Source organism: Anser anser (genome assembly GCF_964211835.1).
Source record: "Anser anser genome assembly, chromosome: 5".
Classification (NCBI taxonomy): Eukaryota; Metazoa; Chordata; class Aves; order Anseriformes; family Anatidae; genus Anser; species Anser anser.
The window spans coordinates 35,831,835-35,855,909 of record NC_139725.1 but is presented as its reverse complement, the minus strand read 5'-3'; the positions used below and the strand labels follow the sequence as shown (position 1 = coordinate 35,855,909).

General features: G+C 50.1%; 1 protein-coding gene across 3 annotated transcripts in view; it reads right to left on the bottom strand.

The window, feature by feature from the left end:
• The window catches only part of CCDC9B (coiled-coil domain containing 9B), a 50,441-nt gene extending 39,451 nt beyond the window's left edge, over nucleotides 1-10,990 (bottom strand). The window contains exons 1-5 of one of the 3 annotated variants that reach the window (XM_083836875.1): nucleotides 10,635-10,990; nucleotides 5,709-5,822; nucleotides 4,709-4,813; nucleotides 3,925-3,987; nucleotides 3,364-3,528 (exon numbers count right to left, since the gene is read on the bottom strand). In XM_083836875.1, coding sequence (XP_083693001.1) covers nucleotides 3,364-3,528; nucleotides 3,925-3,987; nucleotides 4,709-4,813; nucleotides 5,709-5,822; nucleotides 10,635-10,646 — 459 coding nt within the window. In that variant the 5' untranslated portion in view covers nucleotides 10,647-10,990. The remainder of the gene's footprint in view (nucleotides 1-3,363; nucleotides 3,529-3,924; nucleotides 3,988-4,708; nucleotides 4,814-5,708; nucleotides 5,823-10,634) is intronic. The other 2 variants (XM_083836877.1, XM_083836876.1) reach the window with 2 other exon arrangements.
• Between the last annotated feature and the right edge of the window lie 13,085 nt (nucleotides 10,991-24,075).

Sequence of the window (24,075 nt, the reverse complement as noted above, 5' to 3'; positions counted from 1 at the left end):
AGTGATAGCTAGACTTATACAGGAGTGGGAGACCACTGACTTTTCTATGAAACACCCTTTTCCCTCCCTCCCCATGCTACTTTTGGCTAAGATGGGTCGCCTGAAGGCACATTCTGCTTAACATGCCAGCATATCTTTTGCTCGTTTACTATTTTAAGAATATCAGAGATTTCCTAGATTGCTTGTCCCACATTGGGAAATCCTGGCCCTCAGCGGGCTAGCTCCCAAAGCGAGGGATGTCAGATGAGGAAAGTGCCTGTGCAGAGCCAATGGGAACAGGGAGCAGGGCCCAAACAGGCAGCAGTGCCTGGCAGAGCCACCTCCTCCCCTCCACGGGACCTGTCCCTGCTCACTTGCTGCCTGTGTGAGATTTGAGACTCTGGCACTAGCTATTTAGCTGCAGGCAGGCAAAGCTACACTTCTCGTGACAGCTACACCCTGCAAACAGTTCACTGAGAATCTGGAAATGGAGAAATGCCCCTCTTATGTCTGAAGCATGCCCCAGATGGCAACGGTAGCGTTAAAAATGCCCACCTGAGGGGTGTCAAGAAAAAGAACATGGGGAACAAAGACATACCCTGGAGTTCTGTCCAGTTTATACAACTTTCCAGCTGCCTTTCCATTGGAGCTTCTCCCTTTGTACTGCTTTGTGACATTGAGGTTTTAGTGCAAATTGTTTTCTGCACAGCCCAGCTGCTCTGTTGCTTGAACCTTGCAGTGGTCATAGGAAAAACGTTGGTGAGGCAAATGAAATAGGCCTATTTTGTCATTCCAGTATCACCAAGCAAGTCTCTTTGCGGACACCTGGTGAAGCCTTGCTCACTGGGAAGCTGAGGCAAATTATCTACACTCTCTTTTAATCTTCAGCAGCCCAGAGGATGCCTTAATAGAGCAGTAGTAACAAATAAGATTGTACTTCATGTGACAGCAAATACAATTTTGTCCAAAATCCTGGTAATTTTCCCCTCTCATCCAGTACAGTTCCACGTTCTTCCTACTCACCCATTTGAAGAACTAAATTTAAGGTAACTAAAGGAATGTTCTGAACTGACGCCACCGGAACATTCAGCAATAAATCAGTTTTCCTCTGTCATCAAGTCAGGCTGCTGGGTTGTGCTTTACACCAACACTCATGAGGCCCTGGGGAGTTGCTAAGGCCTGAAAAAGGTACTTAATGCAGGCAAATTTGTATATACCATACAATAGGGAACTTATGGGAAGTTTCCATCAAGGTCTGCATTTCCGGCAGAAAAATCTCAGAGGTCTATTAACTGGCCGTGCTGAAAAACATTGGTGCAGAGTTTAAGGCAGCAATGTGCTTTAGCTGCCAGTGCTCTGCGCTAATACAAATCCCCATCTAGGATTTGAATTCTGAGCTGTAGATTACGGAAAGGGCTCCAGGGGACACAGCCTGTCTGTGAGAGGCATTCACTCTGCCAATGTAATTGCTTCAAATGAAAGTCCCCCGCACACAACTACATGGCCGTGAGAAACCTTGGAGGACACTCTTAAATATTTCACTGATAAAGTTCAGTCAGTAATGAGGGATTTCTATGTATCCTCTATTCTAAGAAAAAAAAAAAAAAAGGCATTTCTTTCTTTTGTATCAGAAGGTGGTTTGGTTGTTATGGAATGTGATTTCATTTGAAAGGGATGTTCACGCTACTGGTTATGTATCTGGAACGAAGGAAATGAGAGGCCTCATTCTTTTTCTCCTGAAAAATCATTCTGAAAGCTACATTATTTCCAAAATGATTCAGTTCCTTCAAGGTAACATACAATGACTTCATAATGGTGCAGTGATTGTAGCCTACTTCTTTATGGAAAGAAAGGCTAGCTAGGTCAGGGAGAAACAGAAATGAAAAGGCATTCGAGGCACAAAATTGGAAAAAACATTTCCAAGCTGCCTCGGAGGGAGTAAATGGCTCTCTGCCTTTTGTTTACAGCCAAGGTTTTCAGCACTCCTACCTCAAAGCACCAGGGTAGCAGGAAGGGTGGGGGCTCACATCATTACCCTGGGAAATGGCTTTGGCCTGGACCGGACCTCGCTTCACAAAAGCCCTCTCGGATTTTGTGGGCCAAGCATGTTGCTGTGCCTAAAAGGGGCTCCGGGGGAGCAACGTTTGCTGCCACCGTTTCCTTTTCCCGGTGCTGCCCTGGCAGAAATGGGCTGACCTCGTCTGCCCCAGTGGCTTAGAGAGGCAGGGGATGGATGGCTGAGGCTTTCTGTCTGCTTCCCATGAGCACGGTCTGCACAAGGGGTTCGTGCTCATCTTGGCGGTGTGTCTCCAGGTGTATCACTGGTGTCTAATTAGTGTTAATCAATTAACAGATAACTCTGCTTCCTGTGTTCTTGTGGAACATATTAAACATCAAGAAAATGTACCAGCTGCAGCAGTAACCTTCTCCAGAGGCTCACTAACTAGAGGGCTTCCCTGAGTTCCCATGCAGGTGTAGGTGCACATGCAGGTATTACATTTTTCCAGGGGAGGTGGCATTTCTGGTCCTTGTTCCTATTGATCTCAGTGGCCAAACTCAGTAACTCCAGCAAGAACAGGATCATTTCCCTGGGATATACCAGAGGTAAATAAGAGCGTGAAGCTCGTACAGGCGCGTATTTCCTTGGGCATATTGCCAACACTAACTGCCAAACTTTTATCAAATCCTTTCTGCCAAAACTTCAAAAAATCATTACATCTAGATGCACAGACTCCACGAGAGATAGGGGTAGCACCTAGAAAGGAATGTTCTGGCATGATCATTTTCAATTACTTTTTCTGTTTCGCAAAATTTCTAATTAAGTCTGAAAATACTGGGGCACGTTTGCTGCCCAGCACATTGGCAGCTGCAACTGATACTCATGTCACTTTGGATTTTATTCTGCATTTAGGACTTTCTGGAATAGAGCAACAGGGAGAAATGATGCTGTTTTTACCACTAAACATCATTGCCTCCCTGGGAATAGTTAAGGAGCAATGCAGCTAAATCTGTCTGGGCTCTCACTTATCTCCATCCCCTTTCCAGGCACAGCAACAGAGTTTAACACCCTGCTGCTGGCCCTAGTGGTGGGCAATAAGGCACCTGCTCTCCCAGAAAGGGCTCTGCATGGGCTATGGAAGGAGCTGCAGGGAGGTTTAGCAAGGCCTGGGGGCTGATTCCAGCAAATCACACATGGGGAGGAAGACACAGCGCATGGCAACTCGAGGTGTAGACTGAGGCTGTGCCAAGGGATCTAAAAATGAGAGGAAAGGAATGGGAGGGGATCTATCCCCTTCAGAGAGGAGACACTGGAGGACAGGCTGAGCAGAAAGCTCAAGTGAGTGGCAGGACAGAAGCCCCTTTGTAATCTTCTTCCCTGCTCACCTTGGCTTTGTTGTCCATGGTAACAGCCAGCTGCATCCTCTTCCCCATTCTGAATGTGAACATATGATCTGCTTCCTCCTCCTCCTCCTCCTCTTCCTCACTGCCAATGCCGAATCCAGGGCTCGTAGGACAGGGACTCCATTTCTCGCTCACCACCCTTTTGTCCTGGGAAATGAAGCACTTCCATGAGTAAATCCCAGCCCCTCAGCTCACCGGGGCGTTCCCCTTCCCCAAACACACCTGCCCACGAGCAGGGCAGGCCGGTTAAGGAAATGGCAAGCCTTGCCCTGAGGAAGTTTTCTGTGCCCGGCACTGTGCCGTGACATTCCTACGGAACAAGGGGCTCGTTGTCTGCTCAGCAGCAAAAGCCACAATTACAGAGGGTCTAGAAAATCCTTTGCACTTACAAATCTGACATTTCAGACTAAAATGCCAGAGTTTTAGGAAACAAATGTCATCCTCCTCTCTTTCTGCAGCACTCTGAGTTAGATCAGGAAAGCCTAAGTCCTGATGGAGATTGCCTGGGAAGCCAAGTGGATGGCTCCTGAGGGTTGTGCTCACCATCGAGAGGGCTGGGCTATCTTGTCCATAGTGTTCAGTCTGGGTAATTGCATCTTTCAGGTCCTGTATGAGAGAAAAACGTGTGCAACAACGCACCTCCAGAGAAAAGCAAGGGCCAGGGCGTGGTGAAGTGAGCAATGCACTAGCCTGGATCTGACAACCCAGGAGCGCTGACTGCGCAGGCTGAAGCTCAGCCTTGGACATCCCCCGGGGGTTAATGCAGGACTGGCCTGGTGATTTACCAGCTCCCACACTGCCAGGAGAGAAGGACAGGCTTTGCCAGACACAGATTTGGTGCAGTCAGGAAGGATGCCTGGGACTTGCAGCATTTGACTCAAAGCCCCAGAGCAGCCAAGGGCTATTTGCTTTGCAAGTTGCTTTGCCTAAGGAGAACGTGACTTTGCCCAGCCTGCAAGTATCCTCAGATGCATTCCTGACACCTCCAATGACACACACACATGGTGACAAGTCCTGCCTACACATCTGCAGCAATGTTCATACCCAGGACCCATCCAGAGCCCAATGTGCCTGTTCACATATTCATTCATCTTCCTGCCTGTTCATTCTGAACGTTGAGTACAGGTGCTTGGGCATGGCTGGAAATGCGTGGATCAGCAAACATCAGTTTGGGCACACATCTCTGCAAAGCTTTTATATCCTTTCAGGGACCTTTAGGAGCTATGTCCCGTGCCTGAAAGAGCTTTATTGTGGAGGCTGTCTCCATCAGCAATGCCACTTGTGGAGGTCCTGCTGGAGTGAGAGCTGGCTTGTAGACAGCACTTACGTTGTGAGCTTTGGTGATGGTAATAGTGAGTCCATCTTGCTTGGGCCTCCTGGAAGTAACAGCCATTCCCTCCTGCTCAGCTCGCTTTTTGTCCTCTTCTATTTCCTGAAACAGATATGGCTTTATCGTCAGCCTGAACCTGTCTCTCTACAAAGGTTGTCCATGTTCCTGTTTAGAATTTCTCCTAAATGGATCCACCTCCACTTCTGAAAGGGAATGGACCAACTTGTGTCCCTTCCGCGTACCCTTGGAAGGGGTGACAGTGGCTGGGACATATGGAGACGCTGGGAGACACACCAGGCCTGCAGAAAGTGAGAGCTGTGCACAAAAGCAAGAGTCCCCATGCCAGGTTGGGGCCAGGGCATTATGTCTTGCCAGGAGAAGGTGGCTGTGATCTGCCTATCTACCAGGCAGCTTCTAGAAGCCAAGTGATGGTAGTTAGGTACGTAACATTTCACACGGAGTGAGGGCTCCTCTCCCTGACTGCTTGTAGCATTCAGTCCTTCCTATAGCTTTCAGCAAGGTACCATTTTGTTGTTGTCACCAGAAAAGATCCAAAATGGCTCCTCTGGTATCAAAGGAAATAAATCTTCTAAGCAAGACCCAGTCCAAAACTCCACTGAGTCCTTCAGCTCTAGGTCTAAGACACAACAGCTCTTTGCTGGATTCAAGACTACCTGCCCAGCTGGCAAATGTTAATCAGCTCCAAAGCCAAGAGGTTTTGTGCACAGGTAAAGAGGTGGGAAAGGTGTGATAGAGACAGAGGAAGAAAGTAGGGTGAGAAGAAATGCTGATGTAGGAATGGAGACATCAGCAAGCCTGGTTTCCAATTTCAGGAGCCGTAGCAAAGGGCAGAGCTTGGCCAACCTGCTCCAAACAGTATCCTGTGTAATAATGTTATCTAACCAAGTTGTTCCTACACTGCTGACTGTTTTCTTCATGCAGCAAGCTGTGAGGACTCAAAACAGAGGTGGAGAAGATAAGAATCAAGTAGACTTACCTGGTATCTTCGTATGAGCGCTTCATTCTTCTTCCGCAAAGCCAGGATTTTCTTATCAAGTTCAACATCTTTCTGTTCTTTCTTCCTTAGCACGGCATCATCCACTGTGGCATCCTGAAAACAGAAGGAGCAAAGCTTTTCCCAGTCATCGCACCAACAGGACACAAACCTCATCATTCTGCTTGGATGGGGGGAAAGCCGAAGGGTCTTTCCCCCCCATTTCTCCCCTTAGACCTCCGCTTAAAAGGACACTGTACCTTTTTAGTTGAATAGTTGAATTCTTCCTGACAGAATCGACCCTTTTTTTTTTTTTTTTTTTTTTTAACACTTCTGTTTGGCAGTGAGGTAATTGGAGCAAAAATGCGATGGCCCACTTTGATGGCTGGCAGTAGGCTCCAGAGTTAACACAGCACTTAGTAAATGAGACCTCTCCCTGCTGCTGGTTCAGGTGCTGCCGGGCACACCCAGTGCCCTCCGTTTGCATTCAGCCAGCACCTTGGTTACCGCAGGGAATTGCAAAGCAGATTTCTAAATTCTAGTGACAGCAGCGTCTGGTGGAAATTAATGCTGATGGGTATCAACTCGCTGCAGCAAGCTGATCCATTTCGTCTAGCCTCTGCCTGGTGTTTACAGGAAAAGCAAGGTGGCAGGGCTGAGATCTCCGAGGCACTACAGGTTTGTTTTTAAACAGTGTTTTTGTGCTCTCCTTATCAGCATAGCATCTGCGTGCCTCTCCTCTGCTCACACGCAGCTGGGTGAGATAAAGCGAGACCGGCGAGGGGAGGAAAGAAAACCCTAGGTTTATGGGCAGGCACTGGATATCTGTTTTGCTGCCCTTGCAGCTCCAGCCAGTGGGCTACCCCCAGCCTGCCTTCCTTGCTGTTTGGTCCTGTGCAGGAAATCTGCTGTGGGAGCACTGCAGCAAATCTGCAGCACACCTGCACCAGGAAAAAAAAAAAGAAAAGATGGGGCCCAGGGAGAAAGCTGGGCCTCATCTCCAACCCCAGCCTCAGAAACCTCCGAGCCCAGCCCCAGTGCTCTCACCTGGGCCCCTCACCCGAGCAGCCCCCTTCAGGGGTGGGCACTGCACCTCTGGGGAAGAAGATTTAATAAAAATGGAGAAGTGAGGCCACAGCAGGAGGTAAAGAAGAAGAAGACCCTTCTGGAGAGGCAGGAGAGGGGGTCTGGCTGAGCAGGGACCCTGGAGGGGCTGCTGCCAGTGGGGGGGCCCTGGCGCTGCCTGAAAGGGCCAGGGCCGGGGAGCAAAAATACAGGGGGAGAGGTGCTGGGAGGGGAGTGGGGCATTTTTTCATAAGGGTCTGTTTGGTTTGGTTTATTCTTAAAGCTAGAATCCAGCATTAATAGATGGTTAATTGGCAAAGAAAACCAATTGAAATTTCTTGAATCACTGAAGCGTTTTTCCCCATGACACATTAGCGACGCATGCTTTTTGCCAAAGCCCTCGCCGTCCCTGTTGGCTTCCTAATTCCTCACAAAAATAACAAGACCTTTAGGACAATCATCAGTTTCCTCATTTTCACAGGACCTCATCACTGCAAGCATTTCTGCTGCCCTCCCTTCTCCCAGGCCCGACAGCTCCCGGCTGTGCCCATCCCAAGGGCAAAATCCCCAAAGCATCCTCCACGGCTTGCTCCGTAGCATTTGAGTGCCATTTTGCAGGTGAATTACATATATACTTTCTTTTTTTAACTCTACCTGCAGCCACGGACAAAAACGTCCTCCCTAGTAATCCTGTCAGCCCCACTGGTGAAAGCCAGAGCAGCGAAGCCTGGGAAGAGCTTCTGCACAGGCCGGAGGGGTTTTTCCTTCATTAATCATGACATAGCAGGTGTGACCTCCTTCGGGGAAGGATACGTCAGGGTCTAGCCACGGCAGCTGGGGACACGGGATCTGGGTCTGACAGCCGCCTTGCCCGGGGTCCAGCCTCGAGCCATAGCCAGCGGGCTCATAAGGCCCTTTTCCTGGGAAGGGAGTGTTTCTCCTGCATTCCTGCCTTTTGCCTGGTCCTAATTAGGTCACCAGAGGAAAAAGTGGAGCGGTGGGTATCCGGAGAAGGTGCTGTCAAACAAAGTTTTTCTTAAACTGAGCAAACACACAGTGAGAAGCACGAGGCTTGAGAGGAAAGAGTAAAACCACAAAGCTGTAGCCCAGGGGAGGGAAAGCCTTTGACTCTGCTCCATGTTCCCAGCTAAGTTTGTGCACCTCATCCAGAGACTTACAGGGCTCCAGCCTCCTGAAGCTGTGCTTGCAGTGTGCCCGTACATCAAACGAGGCTGGATTTAGGCGCTGTGAACCTGACCCTTGATTTTTTGTGTCTCTTACAGTGGAGTTATTAGCATTTTACCGGGATGGGAAATGCACAGGAATATCCTGCCCATTTGAGAGAGCAGGATTTTGGATGAGCTGGAGGAATTACTGTCTTAATGTTACAAAGTTTTTGGCTACCCAGGAGATGGACAGAAGTAAGAAGAGGGGCACGTCTGATCCACCAGCCCTTTGGTAGTGTTTGTGCTGTGGTTTTGTCCTGTATTGGTGCAGAACCTGGGCCATGCTAATGTGGAAAATAACTGTAGGTAGCACATGGGAATTCAGCCAGGGGTTAGCATCGCTGCTTTTCCAGCAGTGTCACGGGGCTCCTGGGAACCAGGGCTGCAAATCATCTGCTGTTGTACATGGCCAACATTCGCTTTCAAAGGAAGGGATCCAGCTGCTGAATCACTGCACATCCCTGCAATGCAAGGTATTCCTTTCAAGGGCTCTACATGAAAAAAACAAAACAAAACAAAACAAAAAAACAGAGCTAATGACATTTCAGCTCTGATCAAGCAGACCTGTGTTTGATCTGGACCATCGCTGCAGGGCGATGAAGAGGGGGCAGAAGAACAGGGCGATGGAGGGGCAGAAATCTCCCCACATAATGTTCTTTGGAGGGAGGGACTAAAGGTCGACAGCATGATACCGTCACAGAGCAGGAGGTGGGCTGGATGTGGATGTTGTCGGAGACCAGAGAGGATAAAGGCAGGAAAACCAGTTTGCACAAGCACATCTTCAAGGGCGGCTTTGCCAGGACACAGGAACACATTCACGTTCAGGTGGAACAATTGGGATGTTTAAACCACTCCCCCATGTTCTTCTGGTGGACAATGGGGTTTTGTCAAGGTCTACAGAGAATGAAACGAGCTTTCCCATCACCATCCATCATCCAGGTATGTGATGGGTGAGTAGATTGTATACGTGGGTGGATACACTTTCGTGGCCATTTTGCAAGCCTGATTAAAGCTGAATTCAGTGTTTACCTGAACAGAAGCTATTCTGTGAGCTCTAAATTGGCAGGTTTGGCGTTTGCCGGGTGCTGGGGTGTTGGCTGCTTGAGGGTGGGATCAAAGCGGTGCATGCCCTCAAACACACCCCTTTCATCTTCAAATCGCTTTGAACAAAGACCGACGGAGCCGCCCGCTCGGGCAGAATTCAGAAACTCCTGCAAAGACTGTATTTGCGCTCTTCTCTGTTAGCAGGCAAAAGATGGAGAAGTCCTGCCAGGCCGTTCTGCCTCCCTGCACACTTGTCAGCATTTTGCATTGCCACACAGCTACTGCGGGGGGAAGGGGGTCTTTCTATTTCCAGCTGGAAACAAATCACTCAGAGGAAAGTTTCGCTGGTATTCATCACTTCACCTCCACATTATTAATGAAGCCATTTGGGTACTTCTGCGTGATGTTTCAGCGAGTGCTGGGGAGCCGCGGATGCCCCTTCCTCGCAGCCCCTGGGGCCACCAAGCATCCCACGGGGCGCAGAGGCGCCGAGCAGTGTTTCGAGCCCACGCAGCGGCTCGCAGGGGCTCACCCATTGTGCAAGGCAGCCAAGTCAGCGTTTGCTGGCCAGCCACTGTGCCGAGCCGGCCGACAGCCGGGGAGACGTGTCCGCCTCTCGCCGCGGGAACGAAGCTGCCACCCCAGCCCCTGCTGAAGCTGGTGCTCAGGATGAGAAGTGGCCACACTGCGTCCTTCCCAGAATAAAGCTCTTCCGGGGAAGCAAGGTGCCCGTATGTCACGGCGATGGGCGAGTTATAAATGGCTTTGGCAGAACAACCGTGCGATGGCTTTGAATCAGAAAGCAGCCGAGCCCGGTCCCTCCTCGATAGCGAGGCAGAGCTGCAGAAGGGGAGGCCTGCTTCTATCCCAAATAAAATGTCGCAGAAGGAGAAATGGGGAGCAAGCGCCTTCACGCTTCGATTACATGCCGACATCTCGCTCTGCCGTGCCCCCGTGCCCCGGTGGCACACACACACACGCAGTGCAGCTCATCGGGGGCTGAGGGGTGTCTCGCTCGGGGCTGTGTCTGCATGCAGCGTTTTCCTGCATACCTCTCCGACCATCTGCCTCTCCAGTGAGAGCCCTCGGAGGCAGCACGGGTGGGAAAGAGCGAGGGACAGGAGGTTGGGGGGAGGGACGGGAAGAGAGGAGCGGGGGCTCGAGCTAACGCTCTTCTGCACGAGCAAACGCATCCGCTCTTTTTAAGAGATATTCTCTGCCTTGACAGCTGCGGCTGAAACCCTTGCCGGGATGGGCAACATCCAGCCCTCCCCGGCTGGGTGCTCTCTGTTCCAGTCTCCCACCCACCCGGGAGCACATTGTCCTGAGCCAGCCCGCAACCTGCGACATGCGAGCCCCGGCACCCAAAATCCGCCCCCCCCCAGCACCCTCCCCCCCATGACGCAGCAGGGTTCATTTACACTCTGTAGGCAAGGAATTAAAAAAATTAAAAATAATAATAATAATAATAATAAAAAAAAACCAACAAAGCCACAAGCACCAAAAGGCCACCCTGAGCGCAAGTCGTTTTGTGGTCTTTTTAGGCGAGAGCCCCCGCTGCCCCGCGCCCCCCCGGGACCCCAAAGGCACTCACAGCTCGGTGCATGTCGGACGTCGGCAGCAAAGCCCGGCGGATTCCAGCGCAGAGCTAAAAGAGGAGAGCCATCAGACGGCCTTTCTCAGCACTGGTTGCACAGCATACAAGATCATGTTTTGATTACAAAAGCCTCGCCTGGGCTCCCAGCCAAGAGCACTGGCTGCCTAATATACCAAGCGCAGACAGGGTTTTGAGTGCCTGTGTCCTCCTCTCCGATCTCACTCTCTTTTTAAAAGAAACACTCCCCCTTTTCCCCCCTCCTGGCTCCTTTTAACTTCCTGATGCCACAAGCCCTCGTTCAAAGTGGAGAAAGCTAGCGAACAATGAAAAATGGATCAGGCAAACAGCTTGACTTCGCTTCGTGGCCATTCATGGGGTCGTGTTATTTGTTATGCATGGCTAGCTGCACGCCTGGCGGGGAATTGTGAAAATATCTGGGGTCCTGAATGTCTTGTCAGTGCGAGTATGTGCATGAGCCTTCACGGGGAAACAAGTGCCAGACTTGCCTTTTTCTCTTTATTTTCATTATTCTCTGGGAATTATTTCCCTGTGTTAAAAAGGCGTCTTTCGTTCAGGGAGGGGGGAGATGTGGTGCTGTGGGCTGTATGCTGTCAGCTTGACACTGTGAGTGGCAAAAAGCACAGTTAAGGGAGAAGGTCCCTCGGTAAGCCCCCACTGAAACCTGCCAAAAGGACCCCATAAGAGTCACAGAGGGGCTTTCTGAAACAGGCAGCGTTTATCTGCTCTGTCTTGGGTTGCCGCACTCAAGCCCTCATCTCTGCACTATGCCCTACCCTGTGTGCTATGCCCACCCTCATTGCAGACATGTGCCTTTTCCTTCACCCTCCAGAGAGACCCAGACCTTCCAAGAGGTGAATAGGAGCTGGAAGCACACAGGGGGATATTTTGTTGCCCAAGGACTGTCCCCCACCCCTAACTTAATGAGAGTCCTGCTCTGTCTTCATGTCGTAGCGTTAAAAAAGGAGTTCCTCTGCTGCAGGTACCTATCCCCTCTAATGCTTTTGAGCAGGTCAACCCCTCACAAAATCCAGAAAGCTCAACCCCAGATCCAGCATGGTTAAAGGGAAACTTTCAAAAGACTTTGAAGAACTTTGAACCCGGCCCCTCCTCTGCACTTAACTCTAACTACTGGAGATCAGGGCTACTAAAGGAGGGGAAAGCATGGCTTAGCTAAAGTGCTTAGAGGGAAAGACTGACCCATATTAATTAGTAGCTTCTCCAATGATGAAAGGAAATTGAAGCCATTTCCCTGGCAGTGCCTCTGGATTCAGGCTTGAGGAAGGAAATGAAGACTCTCCTGTGGATGGAAACTTGGGAGAAAGACACAAGAGCCTTGCTAGATCCCAAGTGCCTAGCAAGAGGTTTGTGATGGAGAAGCCTGTGCAGGTGTGGAGCCATGCAAAGCCCTTCCTCGTCCTGGGAACCCACCTGAGCCAGAGGGAGCTGGAAGGATGCTGCTGCCTTGGGTTTCCAGGGGAGTAGTCCCTTGCGAGGACAGAGCCCATTTTTAGTTGGGCTGGGGGCCAGAGGGACAGGGTCAGCCCTGGAAGATGCTGCTGGGCTGACTCAGAGAGGCAATGCTCATGGAAACACTTTTTTCCAGTGCCAGTGCCATATCCTGCAGGTATGGTGGACATGTTTCTGAGCTCGAGGAATCTGCACACACCAACAACCAGCTCCAGATTAACACAAAGACCCACTTGATTATCCCAGATACTGAAGCCAGGTTGTATGCACAGTGCAGGGTAAATGTCACGCGCAGTGGGGTCTTTCGTGCTACCCCTGGATCTCATTAGCTAACAGTGCTCTTCATGTCCAAGCTGTCAAAGCTTGAGCTAAGTGCTCACAAGCAGTTCCTACAGATTTCACGGCCATGGCATCCTGGGTCCCTGCTGTCATCGACGGTGCAGCCAAGCTCTTCCAGTGACGAGCAGGCATGGAGTGTCCCAAAATACCCTTGCCTTTGCTAATGACTCTGGGGAGTTGCAGTTTCCTCCAGGGCAGCGTCCACTGCCCTCAACACAGACAGCTGATGTTTCTCAGCTGTCCTTCACCCTGTCTGAGTGGCATAAATGAAAGACATCTACTTCTGCATCATCATCTGAGACAGATGAGAAGATGTTTTAATGCTGTGGACACAGAAACCCAAGGGCAAAAGGGGCCAATCAAGGGAGCAGCATCTGCAGCTTCAGCAGTGGGGCAGAACAGGCTGGTTTGGGGACCTGTTGGTGCTCTTGGTACTCTCACAGGATAGAAAGCAGGACCTTATAAATATGCTGATATTTGTGGGGTTATATGCATGCACATATGTTTGCTTATACATGGTGTCATGGCCAGGAAGGGCTGCAGTAACACCAGAGCTGCCCTCACCTTGAGGGCTTTCTCTGAACTGTCAAAAACTCTGCTCTTAAGTGGGTGTCATAGCTGGGAACAGTGCTGCCTTCCCATGGGATCTGTGCCTACCTCGGGATAGGGGTGATCTTCCAGGACCACCACTCCAGCCCTGGGGAGCACTGAAACCCAGAGGTCTGCCACTTGGGAAGGAGAGGAGCCAGAGCTGGTCCCCATCTGCCGTTCCAGTGAGAGGGATGTGCTGGGTATGAGACATTTCAGTGGTCCTGCAGGATCTCAGGACACTGAAACCTGTTCACACGAGCACCCTCACCTTGGTGGCTGAAGCACGTCAGTACTGCTCTCTCGGGCAGTTGGTGGCAGCTATTTCCCAGCACGTATCAACTTGACAGAGTACTTCAGGCAGCGTGTGCATGTTACATCCGTGCGTGACAGTAAGGACATTTGGAGAAAACAGCCTAATTACTCACACAGGAATTTGTCCACCACCCCCAAGGTAATCCCTGTATTGTTCTAAAATAGCCAGAAGACCTTTAATAAGCAGGATGGCCTGTTTCTGAGTTGTTTATCGTGCTCTGTCCTCTGCAGGCTGGCTTGTGCCATCTCTGAGGCCTGCTCGGCGCAGAAGCCATGGGGCGTACCCCGTGCAGGTACCCCAGGTCGGCTCTGTGATTTCCTCTTTATGGCAGGGGGATGTATCAGCTATTGATAACTATCGGCACCCCCTGAGGGAGCAGTCCCTGTGGTGGACAGAAGTTTGCTTTCAGAAAAGCCTGAAAGCTGGAGGAACCAAGAGGACGTGAGGAAATTTTTGCCATGGATGTGCGACATGGGCTTGGCTGACCTCCCATAAGCAGGGCCTCCAGCTGCCCACTTGGAGGCCCCGGTCTCCACTCTGGGCAAAGTTTGCTGGAGATTTTCCGGGGCAAATGTAGGACATCAGAGCAAAGACCTGTCCATTTTGTGCTCACGACTGTGAAATAATCCTTTTATCTAGCTGTGTGCTGCAGTTTCTCCCTGACCTGTTTCAGCAAAAAGAACCATCTCTGACAGCAGCCCACAATCACCCTGCTCCAGGACAGCATTCAGCAGCTTGCAGACTGTATTGCTCCACATTTTGACAGCAAGTCTGATTGTCTCTTCTCCATCTCTCTGCCTTACACAAAGGCTGAAGGAAAGAATCCGATTCCTCAATAAACCTGAACCTGACTGCCCCAAGAAGTGTTCCTGGCATCCCTTTATCAGACCTGCCACCAGTAGAAATGACCTTGGCTTGAAACCCTACTTCCTTTTTCTTTTCTGCTCCGTGAAACTTCTCCAAAGCCACTCAGTCCCATGCTGATGCTTCTCCCAAGGGCACTGCGCCCATCTTCACCTTGGCTCTCTTCCATTTTTTGCACGACCACCATTTAGTCAACAGATGGCACTCGGTAACTGCTGGGAGAAGCAGTTAGCTGTGCTTGGCAGCCAGCTGCCAAAAAGCCAACCGTAGAAGGAATTTAATTCCTGGCTTCTCCGGGAGGCTGCTTTTATATCAGGTATCGGACTGCAGATAAGCTGCATGGCCCAGTTTCAGAGGTGCTCCTCCTCAGCAAAACTAGCAGCCCCTCTCCAGGCCTGTCGGATGCAGGGAGGCATGGGAACATGCAGATTATCGAAGAAGAGGTTGATGGCAGCCTGGAGGCATCTCCCGTATCAGCCACAGAGCAAACTTCCCCGCAATAAGCAAACTCCTCCTTTGCCTGCCTTCCTCCCCCCCTGCTCAGGTCCTTTGGCCAGCTGCAACTGCAGGATAAAAAGGAGTTTGAGGCGTTTCCTCAAGCCAGACAGAAGAAAGGTCAGCATATTCCCTAGACTGGGAGGAGGGACGAGCCAGAAACTTTAAACGGGCTTTAGTTGGAGAGACTCACAGGGATCAAAGGACTGCCGGGACATTCATTTTGAAATACATCAATATACAATGAAACTGAAAACTACCGAAGCTAGTTAAAGGATATAAGAGCAGTTTTCATATAGCCATAGCAGTCATACCACAGAAACCTGTCAAAATGTGCAAAGCAACTGTGTACCCGTTGGAGGATGAGTTTGTCCCCTCTTTTTTACCTCCCTGCACATCGCCCCAGCCTACAGGTTGTTGCCACACATCCTGTGGGTAAGATTTGTGCCTACCCGTGTTTAATGCCACCTTGAATAACTCACGATCTCACAACCCCACTTGACATTTTCCACTCCTGAAAAACCTGTCATTCTGCTGTAGGACCTCTGAAGTAGTTGTAAGCTGAACAAAGACCAAGAGGATCTGCCCTCTTCCCACTTCCAGACATGTACAACAGGGCCAAAAGCAGGTTTGCTGACCCCATTCACTACCCCAGCCTCCAGATGTAGGACACACAATCGAGCCTTGGGAAGGGTGCCAAGGCGTGGAAAGTGGCCAGGACAGCCAGTCAAGCAGGTTCTTTTCATCTTTTATGAAAATGCAGTCCACGGGGAAGGCATGGAGAGTTGCAGACAGCGACTGGCTCGCCCAGGGTGAAAGCTGTCATCAGCAGGGGCCAAGGGTGGTTCCCCATTTCTGCACATGGCTTCAGCCAGGATCTAGGAGGAGGGCATGGTCAACCCAATGGCCTGTAGCTTGTGGTGCGCAAGGTGCAAATGAGCAAGCCAAGAGCCAGCTTGACATGGTCGCGTGCACCTTGTGAGCTATAAAACCTCCGACTTATTTGACACAGGACTTTGGGGCTACAACAGCAGCAACAGGACCCACTTCCAATCTAATGCAGCAAGAAAGAAATTGCAAATTCTGCTCCCATCCCATCCAAGCTCAATTAAAACCTAACAAACCATTTCACTTCTCTTTGCCAGCAGAACTCAAAAGCAAACTCTAGAGACCAACCTTAATTCCGGGGTCTAAACTGGACTGAAGACTCTTCGTGGACTCCAGTGGCGTCACATCACACTGATGCTGCATAGGTTCAGGCTGGGCTCAGCAGAGAGATGGACTTTTCTTGCGCAGGATTAAGGTGTGGAGCTGATTTGGAGAACGAGCCCAGAGAAAGTGCAAGGACCAACCTGAAAGAGGCACAGAGACGCCTGTGAAGGGAGGAGATGAAAAGGGGAGCCAAGGTGACAATTAAATATTAAAGGACCAGTTCAACAATAATTAATCCTAGGGTGGAGAGAAAGGGTGGAGGTACATGAAGCACTTGCAGACACTTGCTGTTCTATGTCTGGCTGGCCAAGTACCACACTCAAGTGTCACAAAACTCTGAAAAATGCAAATAACCCATGCTGCAGAAGGATGGAAATCGTGATCCAAGAGGGCAAATTAAAACCCAGCTGGAGACGTTGGTCCTTCTCCCAGCTATGGTCAGAATTTGAACCATATTGGCCTTGATTCTCCCCTTGCACAAGCTGAGGGTCTCAGCCTTGGCTTTCTTTCTGAAAAAAAAAAAAAAAAAAAAAAAAGCTGATTCCTGCCATTTTTAGTAGATGCTTTTTTGTTCCTACCCTCCAGCCTTTCCATCTCTAGTGCCTGTATGTGTGACTTGCTTTGCAAAGAAGTGAGTACCTGAGGGAGCCTTCTGAGACCTTCACTTGGAACAGTGTACTTCTGGGACGAGGGCTTTCTCTGTTCCCTCTCTGGACCTGGGAACCACACTGACCATGACTACGGCAGTGAAGTATGGCTTGCCTGAACCCGTGATGTCCCCCAACTGCCCCTCTCACTGTTTGTATCCATTAAAGACAATCCATCCATCCATCAGATCCATCCATCAGATGAAGGTAGCAGGAGCCAAATTCAAAACCACCAAAGCTTTTTTTCATATCTGTGGAACACCTTGCTGAGGGACACATGGAGGCAGAAGGTTTTCCCAGGTCCAAAAGGAGACCACACAGATATTTGGAACACAGTTCTGTGGAGGTTTCCTAACTGGGCACATCATATCGCACTCAGAGAACCCCCTGCAAAATACTTGGGGAACCATCATATGTGCTTGCCATGTACTTACTTTTCTCTGGACATCCATTTCTGGCCCCTGGGTGAGCGAGGAGGACCTTGTTTGGGAGCCTGGCCATTCTGGTGGTCCTTCTGACACTGTCCCTACAGCATGATGGAGCAGGGCTGGGGACACATCACAGCCCAAGCACTCAGGATTAGGGTGGGCTAAAATAAGGGGGCTTAGAATTGGGTTTGTAAAAAGGAAAAAGACCCATTTCCTTTCTTCCTGGAATATTGCATTTTCTTCAGTCTCTTGAAAATGAATTTGTTAATTTTGGCCAATTTCCTCTCCAAATGTCAACTGGTGGTTCCCTGGATGACCTTGAATCCCTGGCACGGGTGCCATCTGGACAGAAGAGTTTGGTTCTTGCTGAATCCTACTGGTCCTGTGGGGAAGAGACTGGCACGGGCAGGGATCAGCAGTTTACAGCCAGGTCTGCTAGCTTGAGCTTCCTTCCCATCACAGGGGACCATGCAGGAGCCAGACTAGCTGGAATCATGTTAGATCCAGCCATAAAGCCACTACCTGTGGTCTGAGTAGGGTTAGGGCTGTTATTGTGAAGACAAAAGGGGCAAATTCACAGCTGAATGCAGGATGAAGACTGGGATCATGGTTAATTCCCTGGTTGTGATGGCCCTGGGCACACGATGGGTCTGGGCTGATGTTGGCTACTGTCCATGTTATACCAATGAAGGCTCAGAGGGCTAAGGAAATTACTGGTGCCAGCAGCACTAAGTAGCTTATGGGAGGAAAGTTAGCGTGGCTCAGCTCTGATCAACATTTACAGCAATGATCGGGAACAGGGCTGACAGCTCAGCCCCATGAGGACGGGATGGATCCATCCTTTGTTGGGATGTGCCAGCCCTGTGTAGGCAGGATGAGATCCTTCTGGCAGAGAGGAAAGTCTCACTGGTGCTACCTTAAACTGCCAGGATTAGGGATGTGTCTCAGAGTAGCTCTTCTGTCCTACCTACCTGGTACTAATCCCAGCTGCAGCTTTGATCGTCACCTTCACAGCAGTCCAGAAACCTGCCAGAGGCACCAAACGGGTTTTAGGGAAACCATCCTGCTAGGAAACCACCCCAGGAGTCTGTGCAGGAGGCAGCACGGCCCCCCATAGTCCCAGAGCCAGACAGAAGAGACTCACCAACCCCATCATCTGCCCACACCTAGACAACTCGTCTCTCTTCTTTCCTAACTAACCTGACAAAACCCAAACTTTTACCCCAGAACAGTCATCCTGAGTGAAGGGTTCGAAACAGTCATCCTGAGTGAAGGGTTCAGTCCTCTACATGGAGATTCAAGGCTTCCAGTGCTCACTGGCCCAGCGTTAACCATGGCACAAAGGTAATGTTAGGGTTGTGCATTGGCCACAAGGACCAAAGAGAGTGATTTATCAAGGGTTACAGCAAGGTCCATGGGGTTCTTAGAGCAAAAAGGCAAACTGAAGAGGGAGTGTTCACCAGCAATTTGTACGGGGATTGTGAAGGCTTGGGGTTACAGCTAGGGTTTGGGTTGGAGGACCAGAATGGTGAAGCCCGCCAAGAAGCTAGCCCAGTAGAGGTAAAGAGCAAATAACTCAGCTTGCTGCGATCTCCAGGCCATGATCTGAGCTGAGGCAGCAACTGAAGGTTCAGCTTTAGCCCTTCAAGTCCAGCAATGCTGAGAAGGGAGGTGGAGCTGGAAGGGATGAATCTCCTACGCCATCACCAAGCAGTGGGGTTAGACGGCTGGGATGATGCACAAAGTAAGGGTTACATGTGAGAGCAGCACAAAGGCTTTAAAGCAAGAGGAAAAAGCCAAGTTTCTTGCTCAATGCTGCCATGTTGGGGCAGCTGGTGAGTCTCTGACCATAGGGTGATAAGGGGTGCCCAAGGAAGCTAAAGGTGGTGCCACTGCTTTTGGGCTGAATGCATTGTGGTTGTCAAACATCAGAGAGAAAAGGGCTTTTACTACAGACTCACAGCATAAAATCACTTATTGGTGGAATTTAAGCACATCCTTGGCAAGACTGAAATATTCATATTTTGCAGGCATTGCAACAAAGCTTAGATTCACCAAGATAAAAAATGAAATAAAAAGCCCTTCCCATGTTAAAACTTCCTAGTCAATACCACTCTGATTTGCTGATTCACCTGATTTCTTTTTCTTGGCATGGACAGAGTCATACAGGCTGAGAATTTCTCTTGCTCATAAATCTGTTAGCACTGCCTTAACAAACCCAAATGAGGAAGGGGAGAGCAGGAACCCCTTAAATATGCCTTGCCACAACAGAAAGAGCAATATGGTCTCCCCTTTACAGAGATGGAACAGGAGGGCAGACAGTTAAATACTCCCTGGAGCTCTCAGCCAAACTTTCCTTATTGAAAAATTAGATTAGCAAGGCTGAGAGTCTCCTGGTAACTGATACCTCCTCTGTGTTTGCCGAGCGGTGATAACACGAGTCGTATCAGCCACAAAACCACGGGAACTGGCAGTGCTTGTTACCTCTTGTGAACAACACTGCTAATGAAGCAGGGAGCTCTGGGCAGAAGGGGCCTCCAGGTCAGGAGGGAGATGCCAGAGATGTGTGTGTTGGGGAAAAGCATGCTGCTGGCTTCAGACGTGGCTTTGTGGAGATATTTTGAATGCACTTTCATCTGCTGATGCAGAAGGGCTGTAGGCAAAGCAGGAAGCTTAAGTCTCTAACAATACTACAGGTAGTTGGAGATTTTTTTTTAAAATAAGATTTCTATTTTTACCAATTCCAGAAATGTCAGCTCAGGAAAACAGACTTTTTTCATGTGACCAGCTGACTCCAGTCAATCTCCTGCTTCAAAAAATCAGTATTCTGAAATCTTGGAGCTGTCCCCCTTTCTGTGTTTTCAAATCATAGCGTCCAGTTCCACAGACAGAAAAATGTGCTCGTCTCTCACCTGGGTGTTACTCAGCATCAATCAAAATCCCCCTTTTGCACAAAGCTGTGTCACTGCACAGCTTAGAGGCCCAAGGTATTGTCAGCAAATGGTGCCTCACGGTGTTCCCCTTGCTATATTTATTATCAATCCGTCCTTTTGAAAAGAAAATTTAATGTCTGAGGCCCACCGACCTGTGATACTTCCCTTTAAACAACAATTTACCTTCATCAAGCCAGGAGCAAATATGATATGAGAAAAGCAAGGTGTGCAGAGATGCAACAGATACAGCAGAAAAAATTGTGACTTGCTCCCTTCTCTGTCAGGATGGATGGTGGGAGAGTGAGTCTTAGCCATGTCCTGCTTCCTCCCACATCTTCTTACCAAGAGGTGTGCAACTCTCACTTGAGAGTTCAGGTCTTTTGGTTCTGCTGGAGTTATTTCAAAAACCCCATAAGTTCCTCATATTCTCCTTCGTGGTCTCTAGGGAGTCTGCATCTAGCTTGCTGCTTTTCTCTTGGAGCTGAGAGAACCAAAGGCTGTCTTAGCAATATGGGTCACATATTGCACTCAGCATCCTTTCCACACTTAGCAGACCGTATATGTGCTGCAAATCAGGACTGACAGCAACAGGGCAAAACTCCCATTTCTGGGTTGTGCACAGGATGTAGAGAGGGTGACTGACACTGTGCCAGGGCTTTCCTGAGGTCTCAACCCCTTCCAGATAAATGGCCCCACACCTTTTTTCATTCTTAGGGTTGACAAGGGAGTTTCCCCAATTCATTGCATTCTCAAGGCCAGATCTCCTTTCCTTCTCTTACCACCTCAGTAAGCACACAGAAACCTAAAAGCAGCCACTGACACTCCGGAGACACAGGTATCTCAGTGCTAGACTTTAATGTGCCGTGAGACACTTGGGTTTTGTGTTTTTTGCAGAATGAGGCTTGAAATGTAGGGCTCACATGTGAATCGCAGGAGCCTGGGAAGGGGACGGCTGGTTTTGAAGTGCTGGATTTTGTACAGGTATTTGGCTGCATCCTGCAGGACCATGCTGTGAAGGCTGCCTGCAAGATCCTCAGTTCCACTAAAAGTCAGTCGTCATTTTCAAACCGTTTTGAAGCTAAAGAGGGTGTTATAGCAGAGACAGTTAGTCAAGACAAAAGTTGATGTCCCAGCATCTTCTCTGGCCTTCCCCAGCTGAGAACTTGTGTACCAAATCCTCCTAAGGACAGTATTTACCCGCAAAGACTAAAGCAGTCTCGGATATCTCAGGATGCCCTGGGGGAACTGGCTCACTGTCAGTCACGCTGGGAAATGGTGAGAACATATGGGCTGCTTCAGAGCAAATGTGGATTCGGTGCCAGCACAAAGCACTGCAGAAAATGGTACAATATTTTTACAGTGAGATTTTCCCTGCCAAGACAATGCTGAATTAGGTCTCCATGGGCCTCCTGCCCCTTCATCAAACTCATCACATCTCTGATTTCCTTCAGTTTGCACTGTGTTTGTGCCCAGAAACACCACTGCCGTATGCCTGGTACCTTCTCAGCCCACGGTATTGTGTCAACAGCCACTCAAAGGTTTCCAGCACTGCAGGAACCTTGTGGTCACCCTGAGAAGCAGACAAGGGCCCTGCCTGGACCTCTCTTCCCTGTGCTGCTGCGGGCCATGCTCCAGCACACATCCTGGGCATGTGTGATGGACAGAAATAATAACTGGCTGTTCAAATTGCCCCGTGAGCCTGATTCCTCAGTCCCTTTGAAATCTTGCACCTTCTGCTGATTGATACACATTTTGCAGAGGATGCTTCCTCTTGGCACAGATAACTTTGTACAAATTTTGGAAGGTGACAGATCCTCCAAGCCCATCAGGACAGAGTGGTGTGGTGGTTTTACCCAGCTGGGCAGCTGAGCTCCACCACAACTGCTCTCTCACTCTCCTTCCTCAAAGGGAAAGGGGGAGAAACTAGAATGGAAGGGGTCAGGGGTTGAGATAATGGCAGGGAGATCATTCAACAATTAGCATCACGGGGAAAACGGACTCAGCATAGGGAGATTAATGAAATTTATTACCTATTACTAACAAGCTAGAGCCGTGAGAAATTCAAACTAAAAACACCTTCCCCCATTCACTCTCTTCTATGTCCTCCCCCGAGCAGCACAGAGGAATGGGGAATGGGGGCTGCGGTCAGTCCCTGACGCTTCTTCTCCACCGCTCCTTCACGGTCACTCTCTGCTCCTGCTCCACGTGGGGTCCCTCCCACGGGATGCCGTCCTTCCCGAGGGGGCTGCCCACAGGCAGCAGCTCCTCAGGAACTGCTCCCACATGGCTCCGTACCACGGGGTCCATCCCCCAGGAGCAAACTGCTCCAGCACGGGTCCCCCACGGGCGGCAGCTCCCCCCAGACCCCCTGCTCCTGCGTGGGCTCCTCTCCACGGGCTGCAGCTCCGGCCCGGGGCCTGCTCCTGCGGGGGCTCTCCATGGGCCGCAGCCTCCTCCAGGCCACATCCACCTGCTCCACCGGGGGCTCCTCCACGGGCTGCAGCGTGGAGATCTGCTCCGTGTGGGACCCATGGGCTGCAGGGGGACAGCCTGCTCCACCAGGGGCCTCTCCACAGGCCGCAGGAGGAGTGCTGCTACATGCCTGGAGCACCTCCTGACCTCCTGCTGCACTCGCCTTGGGGGCTGCAGGGCTGCTTCTCACTCCTTGTTCTCCCAGCTGATGTGGCACAAGAGTTGTTTTTGTTGTTGTTGTTGTTGTTGTTGTTTTTCTCTCTTTCTTAAATCTGCTCTCACAGAGGTGCAACCAACATGGCTTACTGGCTCAGCTCTGGGCAGCGGCAAGTTCCTTTGGAGCCAGCTAGAACTGGCCCTTATCTAACATGGGGCAGGGTCTGGGGTCTTCTCAAAGAGGCCACCCCTGCAGCCCCCCACTACCAAAACCATGACATGTAAACCTAATGCAGGTGGTCAGCAAATGACTTTGAATACAAATCGCTTTTAAAACAAACAGCAATACTCCATAGCACCCACTGGTTTCTGCCTCCAGCACGCTTTAGCTCTCCTCTCTGCTGTCCTTGCCCTGTTGGGATTTGCATGAGATTCCACGTCCACATGATGGAGAAGTGGCTGCATGACTGTGTGGTGATTTAGATTAGGGCTGTGTTTGCCCTTGATCTGGCTCTTTTCTTCTTCTCAATCACATCAGTCACGGCCCCTGGTTGAGATCAGGCTTGCCAATCACACCCTGAGCTGTACAGATACAGAAAAGCACGCACAGCCGCAGCCCCTGTACTTCACAGCTTAGCCCTCTGCTTGCTCAGGTAAGTTTTTAAAGCTTTCATCATGAAGGGTGGGTGAGCTCGTGTGGGGGTGTGAGGAGCCGAAGAAAACAGGCACCAAATTTTGTTTTTTGATAGTTATATTTCCAAGAATTCGCAGCCTCGGTGCAACTCCAAGCCAGAAAAATGCAGTCACAGACCACTTCATCTGACTCATGTAAATTGAGTCACAAGCAGGAAAAAGACAGGCTCCAGTGAGTGTGGATGTGTGCAGAGCTGTGTGTCCTTGGGGTGCAACAGCACTACCCGTGCCGTGCTGCTGGCACAGCAAATCAGACCAGTTCTGTACAGGAAACGGAACGTGTGTCCAGGCCTTTCTCTTCAGGCACCTAGAGCTGACATTTTTGGTGTGTCAGCCTAGAAGCAAGCGGCTGTTTGGATAGATGGGTCCAAGACTCAGGTCTTGGCAATCAAACCGTGACTAAAGCACATTTCTATATCTAATTTAAGCCCTCCTGAAGTTGCAGAAGGCGGGCCTCTACATTCACCTGTAAAATAAGCTCTGTACAGTGAAGGTGAAAGGGGCTTGGTTTGCTAACACAGCACCAGCTGTCCTGTGGACCTGCACTCTAGTTAAGGAAGCAATTTCACAGGCTGAGGTAACAAGGGGTTTATGAAGCAAAAGAGCCCAGGACTGCTGCTGCTGTACCCATGGAAATCTTCCGGCATGGGAGGGGACTGGCACACAGTCACTGGCTTTGAGGAGTGAAAATACCCTTGCTATTTTATTGCTACAGTGAGCACGGTAGCAGGCCAGAGTTCGAATGTAGCTGGTTGCAGATCTCGAAGATGTTTCACATTGCTTGGAAACCAGCAGCCTGCTGCAAAC